The sequence below is a fragment of the Lynx rufus genome, unplaced genomic scaffold (genome assembly GCF_022079265.1).
Source record: "Lynx rufus isolate CCGP_SWC_20201006 ecotype Redwood Valley unplaced genomic scaffold, mLynRuf1.p SCAF_18, whole genome shotgun sequence".
NCBI classification, from domain to species: Eukaryota; Metazoa; Chordata; class Mammalia; order Carnivora; family Felidae; genus Lynx; species Lynx rufus.
Genome location: NW_025814832.1, coordinates 1,966,434 through 1,980,979, shown reverse-complemented (window position 1 = coordinate 1,980,979; position 14,546 = coordinate 1,966,434). Strand labels below are relative to the sequence as shown.

At 41.5% G+C, this 14,546-nt stretch overlaps 1 protein-coding gene across 2 annotated transcripts in view; it reads left to right on the top strand.

Moving 5' to 3' along the window:
• Positions 1 to 14,546, top strand: part of RPA1 (replication protein A1) — a 75,226-nt gene that overhangs the window by 56,224 nt on the left and 4,456 nt on the right. The window contains exons 8-15 of one of the 2 annotated variants that reach the window (XM_047080617.1): positions 657 to 759; positions 2,844 to 2,912; positions 3,052 to 3,244; positions 3,403 to 3,542; positions 4,256 to 4,404; positions 6,595 to 6,727; positions 9,685 to 9,861; positions 12,323 to 12,430. In XM_047080617.1, coding sequence (XP_046936573.1) covers positions 657 to 759; positions 2,844 to 2,912; positions 3,052 to 3,244; positions 3,403 to 3,542; positions 4,256 to 4,404; positions 6,595 to 6,727; positions 9,685 to 9,861; positions 12,323 to 12,430 — 1,072 coding nt within the window. The remainder of the gene's footprint in view (positions 1 to 656; positions 760 to 2,843; positions 2,913 to 3,051; positions 3,245 to 3,402; positions 3,543 to 4,255; positions 4,405 to 6,594; positions 6,728 to 9,684; positions 9,862 to 12,322; positions 12,431 to 14,546) is intronic. The other variant, XM_047080618.1, reaches the window with a different exon arrangement.

Genomic DNA, 14,546 nt, shown 5'->3' with positions numbered 1-14,546 from the left:
TTTCAGAGTTCTTTCAGCTATGTTTTTATTCATTCTTCAACTCTTTGCAGTGTAGGGATAAGGAGTAAGGTAACTAATGTGCCCAACACGTGCCAACCAGGATAGGCACCAAGACTGGATATTGATTGAATCTTGTGCCTCCTTTTTTTAGTGGCCTCTGTCTGAGGTCATACTACTTTGGTGTGTTTTCCTTTGGTAGCTCACCAATACCATGTTCCATAATTTTGTATTTATATTCAGTGTGTGTTAGAATGGAGACAGAAGTTTGACACCAGTTTTATCAGTTCCCATAATTGAAAATAGTGGCAAAATATAATTGCTGGTATTACTGCATTTTCTAGCTTAGAACCTTTCATTAAGGGGATACCGTTGCCTTGGTGATGCTTTTTGGAGAAGGGAGAGGGTTTATAAATTTACTAATTTGACAGGAGAATGAGTTAGTGTTAAATCATCTCGTATGTTTTACTACTTGCTTATTCTATAAACTGTCAAACCTGTATGTCCTCTTGGGGTTTTAATTAGCTGGATTAAAATACAGCTTATATTGAAAAATGGAATATGCATAAGATAAGAAAGACTATAGGAAGATAATAGGGCACCCTTTTAGACATTTCCCACATAAGACTGAGCACTAACATAATCTGTTTGGTTTCTAGGTGGACTATCTGTGCTCGAGTTACCAACAAAAGTCAGATCCGTACCTGGAGTAATTCCCGGGGGGAAGGGAAGCTCTTCTCCCTAGAACTAGTTGATGAAAGTGTGAGTATTTGTCAAGTGGGGAAATAGGAGGAGCCTAAGAAACAGAGGGCTCATCTCTGTGCAGGCCTATGAGATGAGGAACAGTAGTAGGCCAAAAATAAACATGATTGTTATTGTGGTTTTTCCGGTCTGTATTCTTTTGATGGCTCTCTGTGTGCAAAGGGTTAAAGGTCTTAAATAAAATCCTTCGTTTTATTTTACTTTATTGAAAAGCAATTTTTTTAAATTATTGTTTTTAGATAGGCTTCACACCCAGCAGGGGCCTGGAATTCATGACCCTGAGATCAAGAGTCACATGCTCGGGGAACCCAGCTGACTCATTCGATGGAGCATGTGACTCTTGATCTCGGTGTAGTGAGTTTGAGCCCCACGTTGGGTGTAGAGATGAGATTACTTAAAAAAAAAGCCACGTGCTGTACCAACTGAACCAACCAGGCACTTCTAAAATCCTTGATTTTAAAGGAAAGCATTTGTAGAAATTTATTTGTTTGGGGGCAGAGGCAGGTGAGCAAGGGGCATAGAGAGAGAGAAGCGGGGCTCATGCTCAACCAATGTTGGACTTGAACTCACGAACCGTGAGAACATGACCTGAGCTGAAGTCAGATGCTTAACAACTGAGCCACCCAGGGTGCACAATAATTAGTTTTTTAAATGTATAAGCAGCCTCATGAGCAGTAGAAAGCAGACACTCTGTCTGACTTGTTAGCAGGCTAAGTTGAAGCCCTGAGAGGTGATGTCTGGTTATGAGCAAAGTGTTGCTTTGGGCCACAGCAGAAGGCATACAACAGCCACCTTGAAAATCGAGTGGTTGGGGCGCCTGGGTGGCTCAGTCGGTTAAGCGGCCGACTTCGGCTCAGGTCATGATCTCGAGGTCGGTGAGTTGGAGCCCCACGTCAGGCTCTGTGCTGACCGCTCAGAGCCTGGAGCCTGTTTGGGATTCTGTGTCTCCCTCTCTCTCTGACCCTCCCCCGTTCATGCTCGCTCGCTCTCTGTCTCAAAAATAAATAAACGTTAAAAAAAAAATTTTTTTTTAAAAAGAAAAGTGAGTGGTTTTGTGGGAGATGGATTCTGGCTGTGCAAACTCTATACTTAAACAAAACCAAAGCATGATGAAGAGACAAAACATCCAAGTTGTGGAATCTCTCGACAGTCTCGTTAGCTGTTTGTTAGTTTTATTTATAATTCCTAGTATGTACTTCACACATTGTTTTCAAGCTGCTGCCTATTTCCTATTGGTTCAAACTTCTGCAAGGGCGGGGGAAAAATTGGTGGTTTGTTTTGGGTTTTTAGTTTTTGGAAGATGGAGTGATATCCCAAATGTATTGACTGTGTGATGGCAGAATCAGTATCAGAACCTAATTTTTTACCAAATTATTTGTCTGATCTGTCAGTTGGCAAAAATTTGAGCCTTTTTTAAGTTTCTTATCCATCTATAGTTTGTTTTTGTTTTTTAAGTGAAGATTTTATTTTTAAGTAATCTCTACACCCAGCGTGGGGCTTAAACTCATAACCCCGAGATCAAGAGTCACGTGCTCCACCAACGAGCCAGCCGGGTGTCCCCATCTATAGTATTTTGACTGACGGAAAAGTAAAGTGAAAATCAAATCACAAGCAACTTGAAAACGTGACTTATTGTAACATTTTGACAGTGACTCCCGAATATATCCATCCCTCGCTTGGCGCCAACGTGAGGGCAGCTGGTGATTCATTTGGCTCATCACGCTTCCTTGTGGGCTTCATTCGTGTCAGTGTTCAAAATTTGTTTTTATTTCTGTTGTCAGAATACTAAAATCACTAGGTTCATTGTGGGTTTTTTTGTTTTGCCTTGTTTTTAGGGTTCTAATTTGAGGTTCATAAAGCACCGTAACAGGATCAGCTAGTTAAACCCAAGTTGTTGGCTGGGGTTAATAGCTTGAATGTGTGACCACAAAATACGTGTTTCTGGGGCATCTGTAGACCTCTCACACATCCCATTTGTGCTTGTGTTACTGCTTAAAGATGTCATTTTGACACCACGGTGTCCTGCTTTTCAGTGGTAAAACTTGATGGACACAATTCTAACCGGTTCTTGCTTGTTTCTGCAGGGTGAAATCAGAGCTACTGCTTTCAACGAGCAAGTGGACAAGTTTTTTCCCCTTATTGACATGAACAAGGTATGGTGATGTCGCGTTGAGAACTGAAACAGTTGAGTGGCATGGGGGACTCTCGTCCTTCGGAGAACTGTGTAGTGGTAAGGAATTTGTGGTTTAATCTGATAGACTACCCACGTTCCACAGCTTGCCTCTTTTGCAGGTCTATTACATCTCTAAAGGCACCCTGAAGATTGCTAACAAACAGTTCACAGCTGTTAAAAATGACTATGAGATGACCTTCAATAATGAGACTTCCGTCGTGCCCTGTGAAGATGGTCATCATTTACCAACAGTTCAGTTTGATTTCACAGCGATTGGTGACCTGGAGAATAAGTCTAAAGATTCTCTGATAGGTAAGTCTGCAAATGAGAGCAAAGAGAGTTGGGATTATTAGTTTTTGTTTGCAACATGTAAGGGAAATGTAAGACTTAAGTGCTCGCCATTCAACCTTGGATCATGCTGTAATGGAGCTTTGACCGTTTTTTGCTAACACATTGTGCCTGTATTTTAGACATAATTGGGATCTGCAAGAGCTATGAAGATGCCACCAAAATCACAGTGAAATCTAACAACAGAGAAGTTTCGAAGAGAGACATCTATTTGATGGACATGTCAGGGAAAGTGGTGACCGCTACTCTGTGGGGAGAAGATGTAAGCATTTGTACTGAGCAGTCAGAGCGTGTGCAGAAGGCAGAGATGTAAAGAGCTGGGTGGCTGTCTTGTCTTAAGAGTTGTGGGTTATGCTAAGCGAAATTAGAGGAAGACAAATATCGTATGATTTCACTCATATGAGGATTTTAAGAGACAAAACAGATGAACATAAGGGAAGGGAAACAAAAATAATATAAAAACAGGGAGGGGGACAAAACAGAAGAGACTCTTAAATATGGAAAACAGAGGGTTACTGGAGGGGTTGTGGGAGGGGGGATGGGCTAAATGGGTAAGGGGCACTAAGGAATCTACTCCTGAAATCATTGTTGCACCATATGCTAACTAATTTGAATGTAAATTAAAAAAAAAAAAAAAAGAGTTGTGGGGCCTTGGCCACGTAGGCCCTTCCTAATGAAGGATTGAGCTGTCTAGGGAATATTTGAAATTCTTTATTTGATTTACTTTTGTGAGGTATGCTATGATTTAAGTTTTATACAGAGAGGTGATCTTTCTTCTAACCCTAGATTAGTTTTAATGTATCTTTGAACAGATTCCTGTGAGTGAGGTTAACTTGGATAGATTCCATGTACTATTTTATTGCATTTATTCTACTATTGACTGTGTTCCTTGTTTTCTATAAAAATGTTCTGTGTGTTCTTCCTGACAGTGACACCTGTTCACTGTATTTGATTGGTGTTTTTGTTGTTACCCAGGCTGATAGATTTGATGGTTCTAGACAACCTGTGATGGCTATCAAAGGAGCCAGAGTTTCTGATTTTGGTGGACGGAGCCTCTCTGTACTGTCTTCAAGCACGGTCATTGTGAATCCTGACATCCCGGAGGCCTATAAGCTTCGTGGATGGTAGGTATTTTGGGGCTAAACCAAGGGGTCATTTGAGCCTGGCCTTTGAGAAGAAGTGGCTCTTTTGGTTCTTATGATCAGGATGTGAGCTGTCTGCAGAACAGAGGGCTTTGTTACCGAATGGAGCAGTTCCTATATTTCTCAGAGGCGTTATGCCTTCTGAGAGAGGATGGCTTTAAAGCCCTTAAACTGACAAGCCTGTAATCCCATGACAAACCCAGAGATTCCGGAGGAGGCAGTTAGCATGGACGTGCCGCATGCTGACCTCTATCCTGCCAAAGTAGGGTGGGGCCAGGCTGTTCCAGCCGGGACCCAAGGGTACCGTAAGCTAGAGCCAGCTTTCTTTCCTAGTTTTAAAGCTGTGGGCTTCTGTGGTGTGGGCAAAGAGTGTACTTCCCTGTTCTGTCCAGTTGTTGGTTCTGAGCACATCTTCCGATGTGTTCACTGGACTCTGATAAAGTGCAATGGAAACAGTGGGCTCTTGTTGGCACTGCATTGTTATTCCCAGGCACTTGGATGAGAGCCTGTTAAGATCGCACTATATCTGGCGTTTTAGGGTGTTAAAACTCTGCCTTTAAAGAGCACTTCAAACTGAAACATAGTGTGCAAGAATTGATTTGGTCAGGGAAAAACACTTTAGCTTGAGCTTAAATAATTTGTGTAGCTGTGGTCCCAGGGGATTGTATCGGTTTCCACCTATGTCTTAGGGTTTTAGTGATTAAAGAATTCGCTCCTATGACATACTTCTCACTTTTATTTTGAGTGTAATGTGAACCAGTAGTAGCACTAGTGTTTGAGTAGTTTCATGAAACATCTACTAGAGTGTTCATGACACTTAAGCCAGCCTCCTGAGTATGGTCCACACGTATCTATATTTAACTATTCTGGTAGCTGGCATTGCATTATAAGGCAGGTCCCGCTCATAGTCTGACCAGAAATAACCACAGCTGTGGTCTGTCCTTCTCGCTTGATTTTCTTTCAGGCTCTAGAGCTTGACCCCAGGTTAATGGCATGCCCACATTAAGGTCTTCATATTTTACTTGTCAGTAACAGTGATCCTGGTCAACATAAAAAGACATGGCTGTCTCCAGAATAAAATAACCTGCCGTTGATCAAAGAGAAGTTCACTGCACACACCCCACCTAGGCATGGGTTGGAGATGTTTGATCTTGGTTGTAACAATGTGGAGGGGTTTTTGCTGTTTTCTTTTTTTTTTTCCAATGTGGAATTTTTTTATTGTAAGAAGGGCTGCTTCAGTCTTTGCTCTGTTGATTCCTGATGAGCTATCTTTGGTGGCAAATGTCTCCTTGGAGTTTTTGAAACCGTAAACTGGTGTAGATAGTGGTGAAACGGATTTATGGACCTTGCTGTGCTTCTGTGACGGATTTAGCCGCTTCCCTGACAGAATGTGAAGGCAATTGTCTGCAGCTTAGGGCAGCACCCATTCTGTGACATGGGCCCTTTTTAAGGAGCCTGCTCTCTCTGTGGTTAGCTTTCACTTATCCTCCTTTTAGATGACACTGGCATGTTTTTAATCTCAGACTGACTCCTCCCTCCCCCAAGTATGTTTCTGAGCCATTTTCCTTCATGTCAGCTGATATGTGTTCAGGAAATATAATCAGTTTTAATCATAATGCAACACAAATTAATGTTAATTTTAATATTGGCATAGGTAGAACCTCACTAAGATAAATCTACAAGAAAATAGATAATAGCTTAAATTACTTCGGGTTACGTAATCTTTAGATTCTCTATCAGGCTTATAAGATCTTTTACCATGAAATTTTTTTTTTGCCACAAAAAACGTGACAGTCAATATGCTGACTGTCACTTTCTATACTGATACAGTTCAGTGATGATAAAAATGTGGCTACTTGCTGAGAATGAGCATCAGTAGCCTAAAGAACTGTGTATAACAGATGCTAATTTAAGAAAAGGTTCTGTGATATTCTGGCACTGTCTTTCTTGACCACTGGGGGGCATCAGAGCAATTGAGATGAAAAGAGGTCATTCACTTCCTGCAGTTGGCTTAAGATACAAGGAGGAACATAATCATTTCAGCCCATGTGACCACGACCTATGAATGTAGGACAGGTTGGGGGGGCTAGTGAATAGCCTCTGATGTCTAGAAACAAGTAGCATATTCAATAAGTATAATAAAGTACCTGTTGTTCTTTGTTTATTTTTCAGGTTTGACTCTGAAGGACAAGCCTTAGATGGTATTTCCATCTCTGATCTAAAGAGTGGAGGAACAGGAGGTAGCAACACCAACTGGAAAACTCTATATGAGGTTAAATCAGAGAACCTAGGCCATGGTGACAAGGTACATTCCTAACTTTCTTCACAAAAGCATATAGAGTGTGCAGAAGGATGAGTTTTCCAACCTGATTTCTGGTACCGCCTGTCAGACGTTCATTCAGAGCTGTGATTCTTACCTGGAGGTCTGACCAGAGCATGGCATGACAGTTGAGAATCACCAGAGTGAGGGAGTCGTACTTACTAATAGGCTATGTCATACCCCTCAGATATCCTGTGGCAGAAAAACATTAGAAACTGACTTAGAGAGTTAATTCTTAGAGGGATCCTGATGAAGTGGTAATAACTTCGGGTCTATGTTTGTTTTTGCTGATTGTTCCTGCAAGTTGAAGTGCCCACACACCAAGAAGGTGGGTTTTGAGGTTATAGCTAACACTGAGCATTAGTCAGGCTCAGGGTCAGACATCAGGCAGTTCACACGTGCCCTCAATGGCTGTACAGTATTAAACTCTCACGGGCTGAGATTTTGCCACTGTTCTCTGATGGGAATCGGCTCTGGTATTTGACTTCAGTTGCAGCTTCCTTTCAATGTTTGTATGTAATGACTCTCTTCCTGTCTTGATCTAAACCTGTATTCTGCCAGCAGTTCATTATTTAAGTCATTTATTTCTCCTTTATGGTCCCCAAAAGAGCAATTCCTACTTTTATTGTTTTCATATTATATAATACAGTTTTTATTCCTTTCCCCCTCGTTTCACTATACTCCCTTATCCCTCATTGTCGTCAACGGCATCTGATGATGCTGTCATATGGCATCTTGAGACTTAAACATTAGACAGATAGGTATTGTCTTGTCATAGGAACAGCCACTCTTCAGGTTCTCTTTTCCCAGTTTTCTTCTTAGATCTACAGGTAGACTGTGTGTAATAAATCAGGCCTGTGGGCACCTGGCTGGCTCAATCAGAAGAGCAGGTGACTCTTGATCTTGGGTCCTACATTGGGTGTAGAGATTACTTTAAAAAAAAAGAAAGAAAGAAAAAAATCAGGGACGCTTGGGTGGCTCGGTCAGTTAAGCATATGATTCTTGATATCAGCTCAGGTCATGATCTTACGGTTGTGGGATTGAGCCCACGTTGGGCTCTGTGCGCATAGCACATAACCTGCTTGGGATTCTCTCTCTCTGCTTCCCTCTCTGCCCCTCCCTCTCTCTCTGCCCCTCCCTCCCTCCCTCCCTTCCTCCCAGTAAGTAAACATTAAAAAGAAGAGGAAGAAGAAAAGAAAAATCATGCCTGGACAGTACCCATTTGTACCTAAACTTTATTTTTTTAATTTTTTTTTTTTAATGTTTATTTTTGAGAGAGAGAGAGTGCGAGCAGAAGAGGGACAGAGAGAGAGGGAGACACAGAATATGAAACAGGCTCCGGGGTCTGAGCAGTCAGCACAGAGCCCGATGCGGGGCTCGAACTCACGGACCGCGAGATCGTGACCTGAGCCGAAGTCGGACGCTTAACCGACTGAGCCACCCAGGCGCCCCTGTACCTGTACTTTAAAGTCATGAATTGGGGCGCCTGGGTGGCTCAGTCGGTTAAGCGTCCGACTTCGGCTCAGGTCACGATCTCGCGGTCCGTGAGTTCGAGCCCCGCATCGGGCTCTGTGCTGACTGCTCAGACCCCGGAGCCTGTTTCATATTCTGTGTCTCCCTCTCTCTCTGTCCCTCCCCCGTTCATGCTCTGTCTCTCTCTGTCTCAAAAATAAATAAACGTTAAAAAGAAAAAAATTAAAAAAAATAAATAAATAAAGTCATGAATTGAATCTGGACCTTATCTAAAAATACAGAAAATTCTATAGGCATTCTCCTAGGAGACTTATTTTCTCTAGAGCCTTCTAGATAGAGGGTTCAACAAATCTCTTTAAATATCCATATTATTGGGTTTTGCCTTCTTTGTTCTAAGACATTGGGAAGCCCCAGAGATTGCTGACCTGGCTCCAAATTCAGAGTACACCCAGAGGGAACTGCTCACCCCTCAAAATTATTTACCCTGTATCCTTTCTGTGAGAGTTAAAAAGCAAAACCAATAACAACAACATAAAGTCCAAGCACATGACTTAGTCCTTTGCTACATTTACTTATCAGTGATTTCTCCACCCGGATGGCTTAGACCAGGGGTTGACACACAGCCGCATGCGCTCATTTGCATATTGTCTGTGGATGCTTCTGTGCCACAGCAGCAGAGTTGAGTAGCTGCAACAGGGACTCTGACCAAAAGGCTCGTAAAGCCTAAAGTATTTCCCGTCTGGCTTTCTACAGAAAACGTTTGCCACTGTGACCTAGACAAAGATGAAGGTGACTCCAAGCCCCAGAAACCACTACTATTGTTCTTAATGTGGGAGGATGGTTGAACGTCGCTGCACTAGATTTTCCTGCCTTGCGCTGTATTTCCTAGATGTTAACCTTTGGAGGGTCAGAGGAACGGGAGAAACAAATCTGTGTCTCCTGACATCTTTATTTTTCATATAGTCTTTTTCTGTTTTTAATTAATTTAGTCTACTTTAGGATTCACTTTTCTCGTTAAGGAATAATGTGCTTTATTATTATTATTATTATTATTATTTTAATGTCTAATTTTGAGAGAGAGAGCGCGAGCTGGGGAGGGCAGAGAGAGAGGGAGACACAGAATCCAAAGCAGGCCCAGGCTCTGAGCTGTCAGCACAGAGCCTGACTGCGGGGCTCAAACTCACAAACCTGGAGATTTTGACGCAAGCCGAAGTCGGACTGAGCCTAGTCACCCTAGGAATAATCTGCTTTAAAGCTTAGTTTATTACCTTTGTAGGTTTTGCAGTCCGCACGAGTGATTTCAGAAACTATAGCATGAATCGTTCCCTGTAATCACATTGTGATCTTAAGGATTCATATATGTGAACACTTACCACTTATATGTCAGGGCAAGCTTGGGCTGCCCCTGAGTCCCTCTTGAACGTAGGCCCTGTGTTCCAGGTCTCTCATGTCACTCTTTTCTCCTGAAGGCCGACTATTTTAGCTGTGTGGCGACAGTTGTGTTTCTTCGCAAAGAGAACTGTATGTATCAAGCCTGCCCAGCTCAGGACTGCTTTAAGAAAGTGATTGATCAACAGAATGGATTGTACCGCTGTGAGAAGTGTGATAGTGAATTTCCCAGCTTCAAGTACCGCATGATCCTGTCAGTAAGTAAAATGGGTAGTTGAGACACTGTAGTGTTTCTCGAGTCCCTACCACATGCCCGCCCGCCACGGTAGAGACGAGGACCAAAACAAGATCTCTAGTGGTAGGAAGCCTGCAGACGAGTAAGTGCTAAAGAGCTTCTTATTCTACAAGAACAAAAGTAAGGGGCCTTTCGCTCAACTGAATAGCAGTCTGTTTTCTCCTACTAAAAGCTTTTTTTCATACCAGAGAGTTGCATTTAGATGCCCAGCTGATTTCAGTTGCTGTGCATGTAGTACAGTTACAGCATTGGTGACACTCTCCTGCTAACTGTTATGAAGATAAATTAATTTGAAATGGCATTTCTGGAGAGCAGTAATTATACAGCCAATGCGTATATTTAGTTATTTTTCTTGTAGATAATCTATTCCTCTTAGCCCTCGGTAGAGCTGACTTCTCGGGAATGTGACTGTGTGCTGATGTGGGAGTGTGGCTTTTTTGCATTGTAAGAATTGTTTCTTTCAGTTTTAAAACCTTTAAAGTGAAGGGTGTGCTTTAAAAAAATGATAATACTGAATGATAATAAAGGTATAAGAAAAATAGGCATTCTCCTATTTTTCTAGAAGGTGATTTGGCAGTAACATATCAGGAGCCTTAAAAATATTTATGTTTTCTGGCACATTAAACACTTGGAGAGAATTTCTTCCAAGAAATCATCAGAGATGTTACAGTTGTGTAAAGTTATCTGTTACTCTGTTATGTTGAAAAGTTCAATACAACTTAACTTCCTTAATATTATAGTGGTTAATTCCGTTATTTTATCTGTGGAGTGGAATACCACGCAGGCATCAGAATTTGCCATCTATTTGACAGTTTTCCACAGTTAAAGTATTTGAAGATGACATGAATAAATGTTCAGGTTATTAATTGAAAATGGCAAATTTTAAATCATATGTTCGATATAGTCTTGAGGTATGTACACACACAGAAAACAGACTTGAGCGGGCAAATACCATACTGTTGATAGAGGTTATTTCTGGTTGATTTCTAGTTTCTTCTGCGTTTTCCTTTTTTTTTTCCCCCTGCAGTGAAAACTCTTGTGATAGAAAGAATTTTTTTTAATCTTTTCAGATAAAAAAAAAAAAAAAAAAAGATTTGTCCTTTCTATATTCTTTTTTTTTTTTTTTTTAACGTTTATTTATTTTTGGGACAGAGAGAGACAGAGCATGAACAGGGGAGGGGCAGAGAGAGAGGGAGACACAGAATCGGAAACAGGCTCCAGGCTCTGAGCCATCAGCCCAGAGCCCAACGCGGGGCTCGAACTCACGGACCGCGAGATCGTGACCTGGCTGAAGTCGGACGCTTAACCGACTGCGCCACCCAGGCGCCCCCTTTTTTTTTTTTTTTTATGTCCTTTCTATATTCTAATTGCCCCTCAAAATGTTAGTTCAGCAGGAAAGTTCTACATTTAAGCTTTATATTCCTGTAAACCATAAACTCCATCGAACCAGAATGGAGAAGGTTGTCTAGATGGCTGATCAGCCTTTCTGTGAGGCTTGTAGATAGTGGAACCCCAGGGCACTGGTTTCACAAGGTGTGGACCCAGCGTGTTCCCTTCGTTGTGCCATTCTCAACCCTGTTGAGGGTGCTCTGCCTCTAGGATGCTGGCACTCGGTAAGCAGACTGTAGGTGTGATCTGGGATGAGACACATTCTCTTGTGTATGTGAGTGTTTGTAACTTTTCTTGTCCCCTTACTTTTCCATCATAACTTTGATATTAAAGCTCTATGTATATGCCAAGTGAAAATGTAGACTCATCAAATGACACCTTTAAAAAAAAACTGTGCTTTCTTATTTCTACTAAGACTTTTACTTCAGGAAATGGATTCTTTGTGATCCACTTTCTCCCTTGACTCTCCCCTATTTAATTTTACATCATGGTCCAATTGGAGACAGTTGATCCAAGCTCCTTTCTTTTGCTAGGTAAGTTTGGCCACCGGAGGAAGGCCCCTGACTCAGACTTTTAAATAGTCTGGGGTGCTCAGCAGTGACTGAGAATTGCCTTATAGAACTAGTGACTGAAGGATGTACAGTTTGAAATGCAGAGAACCTGCCCTCACTCATTGGAGGCTCATTCAGAACCTTTAGTCCAGAGGCCATTGTGGCTGGAGGGGAAGGAACTAAGTCCAGGGTGCCTGGATTCCATGTCTGAAGGAGAGTTTAGTTGGGTTGTTATCTCCACTGAGATCTGAAATCACATACCCACAGCATATCGTGTTCCTGCTGTGATCCAGACTTACATTTTAAATTCTTTCTTTGATATTTTTCACACTCTTTGGAAAGAATATAGCATATGTGGTAGTAATGGGGTTTTTTCCCCCTGGGAATTATTTTAATGAATGGAAAAAGTTAATCTTCTAGTCTCCTGAGTGTGTCTTCCTTTTATTATTTCTTTGCTAAATTAATATGTAATGTGTTTTTTAGGCAAATATTGCTGATTTTCAAGAGAATCAGTGGGTCACCTGTTTCCAGGAGTCTGCGGAGGCCATCATTGGACAAACCACTGCTTATATTGGGGAGTTAAAAGAGAAGGTTGGCCCCCTCTTTTATTATTAGTGTAACAGTTGCCAATAACACCCTTTTGCTCTTTAAGTTTTTTAAATTTCTCTTGGGTGTTGTATATAGTTTCTCAGTCTGATGATTATTTGAGACTCATCTAATTCTGTCAAATTTGTCCACTTTGGGTGTACTAACAATGAGGTAATCAGGCAATGTATATAAAAGTGTTTTAAGGGTGCCTGGCTGGCTTAGGATTGTGAGTTCAAGCCCCATGTTGGGTGTGGAGCCTACTTTAAAAAAAAAAAAAATTAAAAAATAAGTGCTTTAAAAGCAGCATTTTACAAGTGTAAACCACTTATTTCTCCTGTTACTGTTAGCACACAAAAGTTGGTGTGCCCTCAGTCACTTGACATCTTCTGAAGAAACCTGAAGTACAGATGTGCCCTTTTAACATACACCATCCTGAAAAGTTGAGTCAAATCCTGGTTTAAATTCAGATAGAAGGTACTTGCTACTTTAGGTCTTCAGATGGAATTTTATGAAGTAACTTACTTTCATAAGGTAACTTTATGTTTCATTTTGATAAATGCTTATTTTCACATATTTGGTTTATTTAATGTAGGGAATAGATTACTAATTATGCTAAATGTAGGAAAGATACTTAGATAAAATGTGTAAAGATGACCAATGAAAGCTGTGTTTTCTGGGCCACACAAATTAGCATCTATCTGTGTATTTTTCTCCGACTTCTTCCAGATTGGTTAGAATACTTGCAAAAACCACTAAGAATAAAGATTTGTCATTTGTTTTGGCACATTTTTCTCTTATTCTTTCCTATCTTCAGTTCTGTCCATTCGGCTCCCCCCTACACACCTCTTTTTTAAATTGTTTGTGAGGGGCGCCTGGGTGGCGCAGTCGGTTAAGCGTCCGACTTCAGCCAGGTCACGATCTCGCGGTCCGTGAGTTCGAGCCCCGCGTCAGGCTCTGGGCTGATGGCTCGGAGCCTGGAGCCTGTTTCCGATTCTGTGTCTCCCTCTCTCCCTGCCCCTCCCCCGTTCATGCTCTGTCTCTCTCTGTCCCAAAAATAAATAAACGTTGAAAAAAAAAATTAAATTGTTTGTGAGATCTCTGAAAATAATGCCAACAAGCCCTTTTATAGAAATAACTGGAATTGACTTTAAAATATGATGGTGTCTTTTATCTGTTTTGCCTGGTTCTTTATTTTCATATCAGATTTTAAGGCTTGAGGCAGCTTTTCAGGGTTTTTTATGAGCTTATTACATTTGACTGTTTTTACTGCTGGTGAATGAGGACACATAGAAACTCTTCCCTCAGGAACCATGATATTCTTGGAGTATGCACTCCAGCCTTTCCCTAATCCTAGAAGAATAATGACAGCTGATATAATTTTCTTAGGATTTAACACATTGTTTTATTTACATATCTGAAGGCCCAGAGGACTGCAAATTTATTTTATGCATATTTATATGCATTAAATGCTTTCTGTGATCCCTCTCTGTTTACCAGACTTTTTTTTTTTCTTTTTTTTTTTTTCTTTAAATAAGTGTAATTAGTGGGCACCTGGCTGGCCCAGTCTGGTGGAGCCTGTGACTCTTGATCTTTGGGGTTGTAAGTTCAAGCCCCACACTGGGTGTAGAGATTACTTTAAAAAAGCAGGGGTGGGGGGGCAGTGGTGCCTGGGCGGCTCAATTGGTTAAGAGTCCGACTTCAGCTCAGGTCATGATCTCATGGTTCATGAGTTCGAGCCCCACGTTGAGCTCTGTACTGACAGCTCAGAGCATGGAGCCTGCTTCAGATTCTGTGTCCTTCCTCCCCCCCGCCCCGCCCCCAACTCATACTCTCGCTCAAAAATAAACATTAAAAATTTTTTTAAAAAACAAAAAAGGGAGGGGCACCTGGGTGGCTCAGCTGGTTATGTGTCCGACCCTTGATTTCAGGTCAGGTCATGACTCATGAGATCGAGCCCGGCATCAGACTCCATGCTGTTAGCATGGAGCCTGCCTGGGATTCTCTCTCTCCCTTTCTCCGCCCACCTCCCTCTCTCTCTCTCTCTCTCTCTCTCAAAATAAATAAATAAAATTTTTTTAAAAGGTACAAAAGTTTAAATAGTATTTGAGGGGTAAGATAA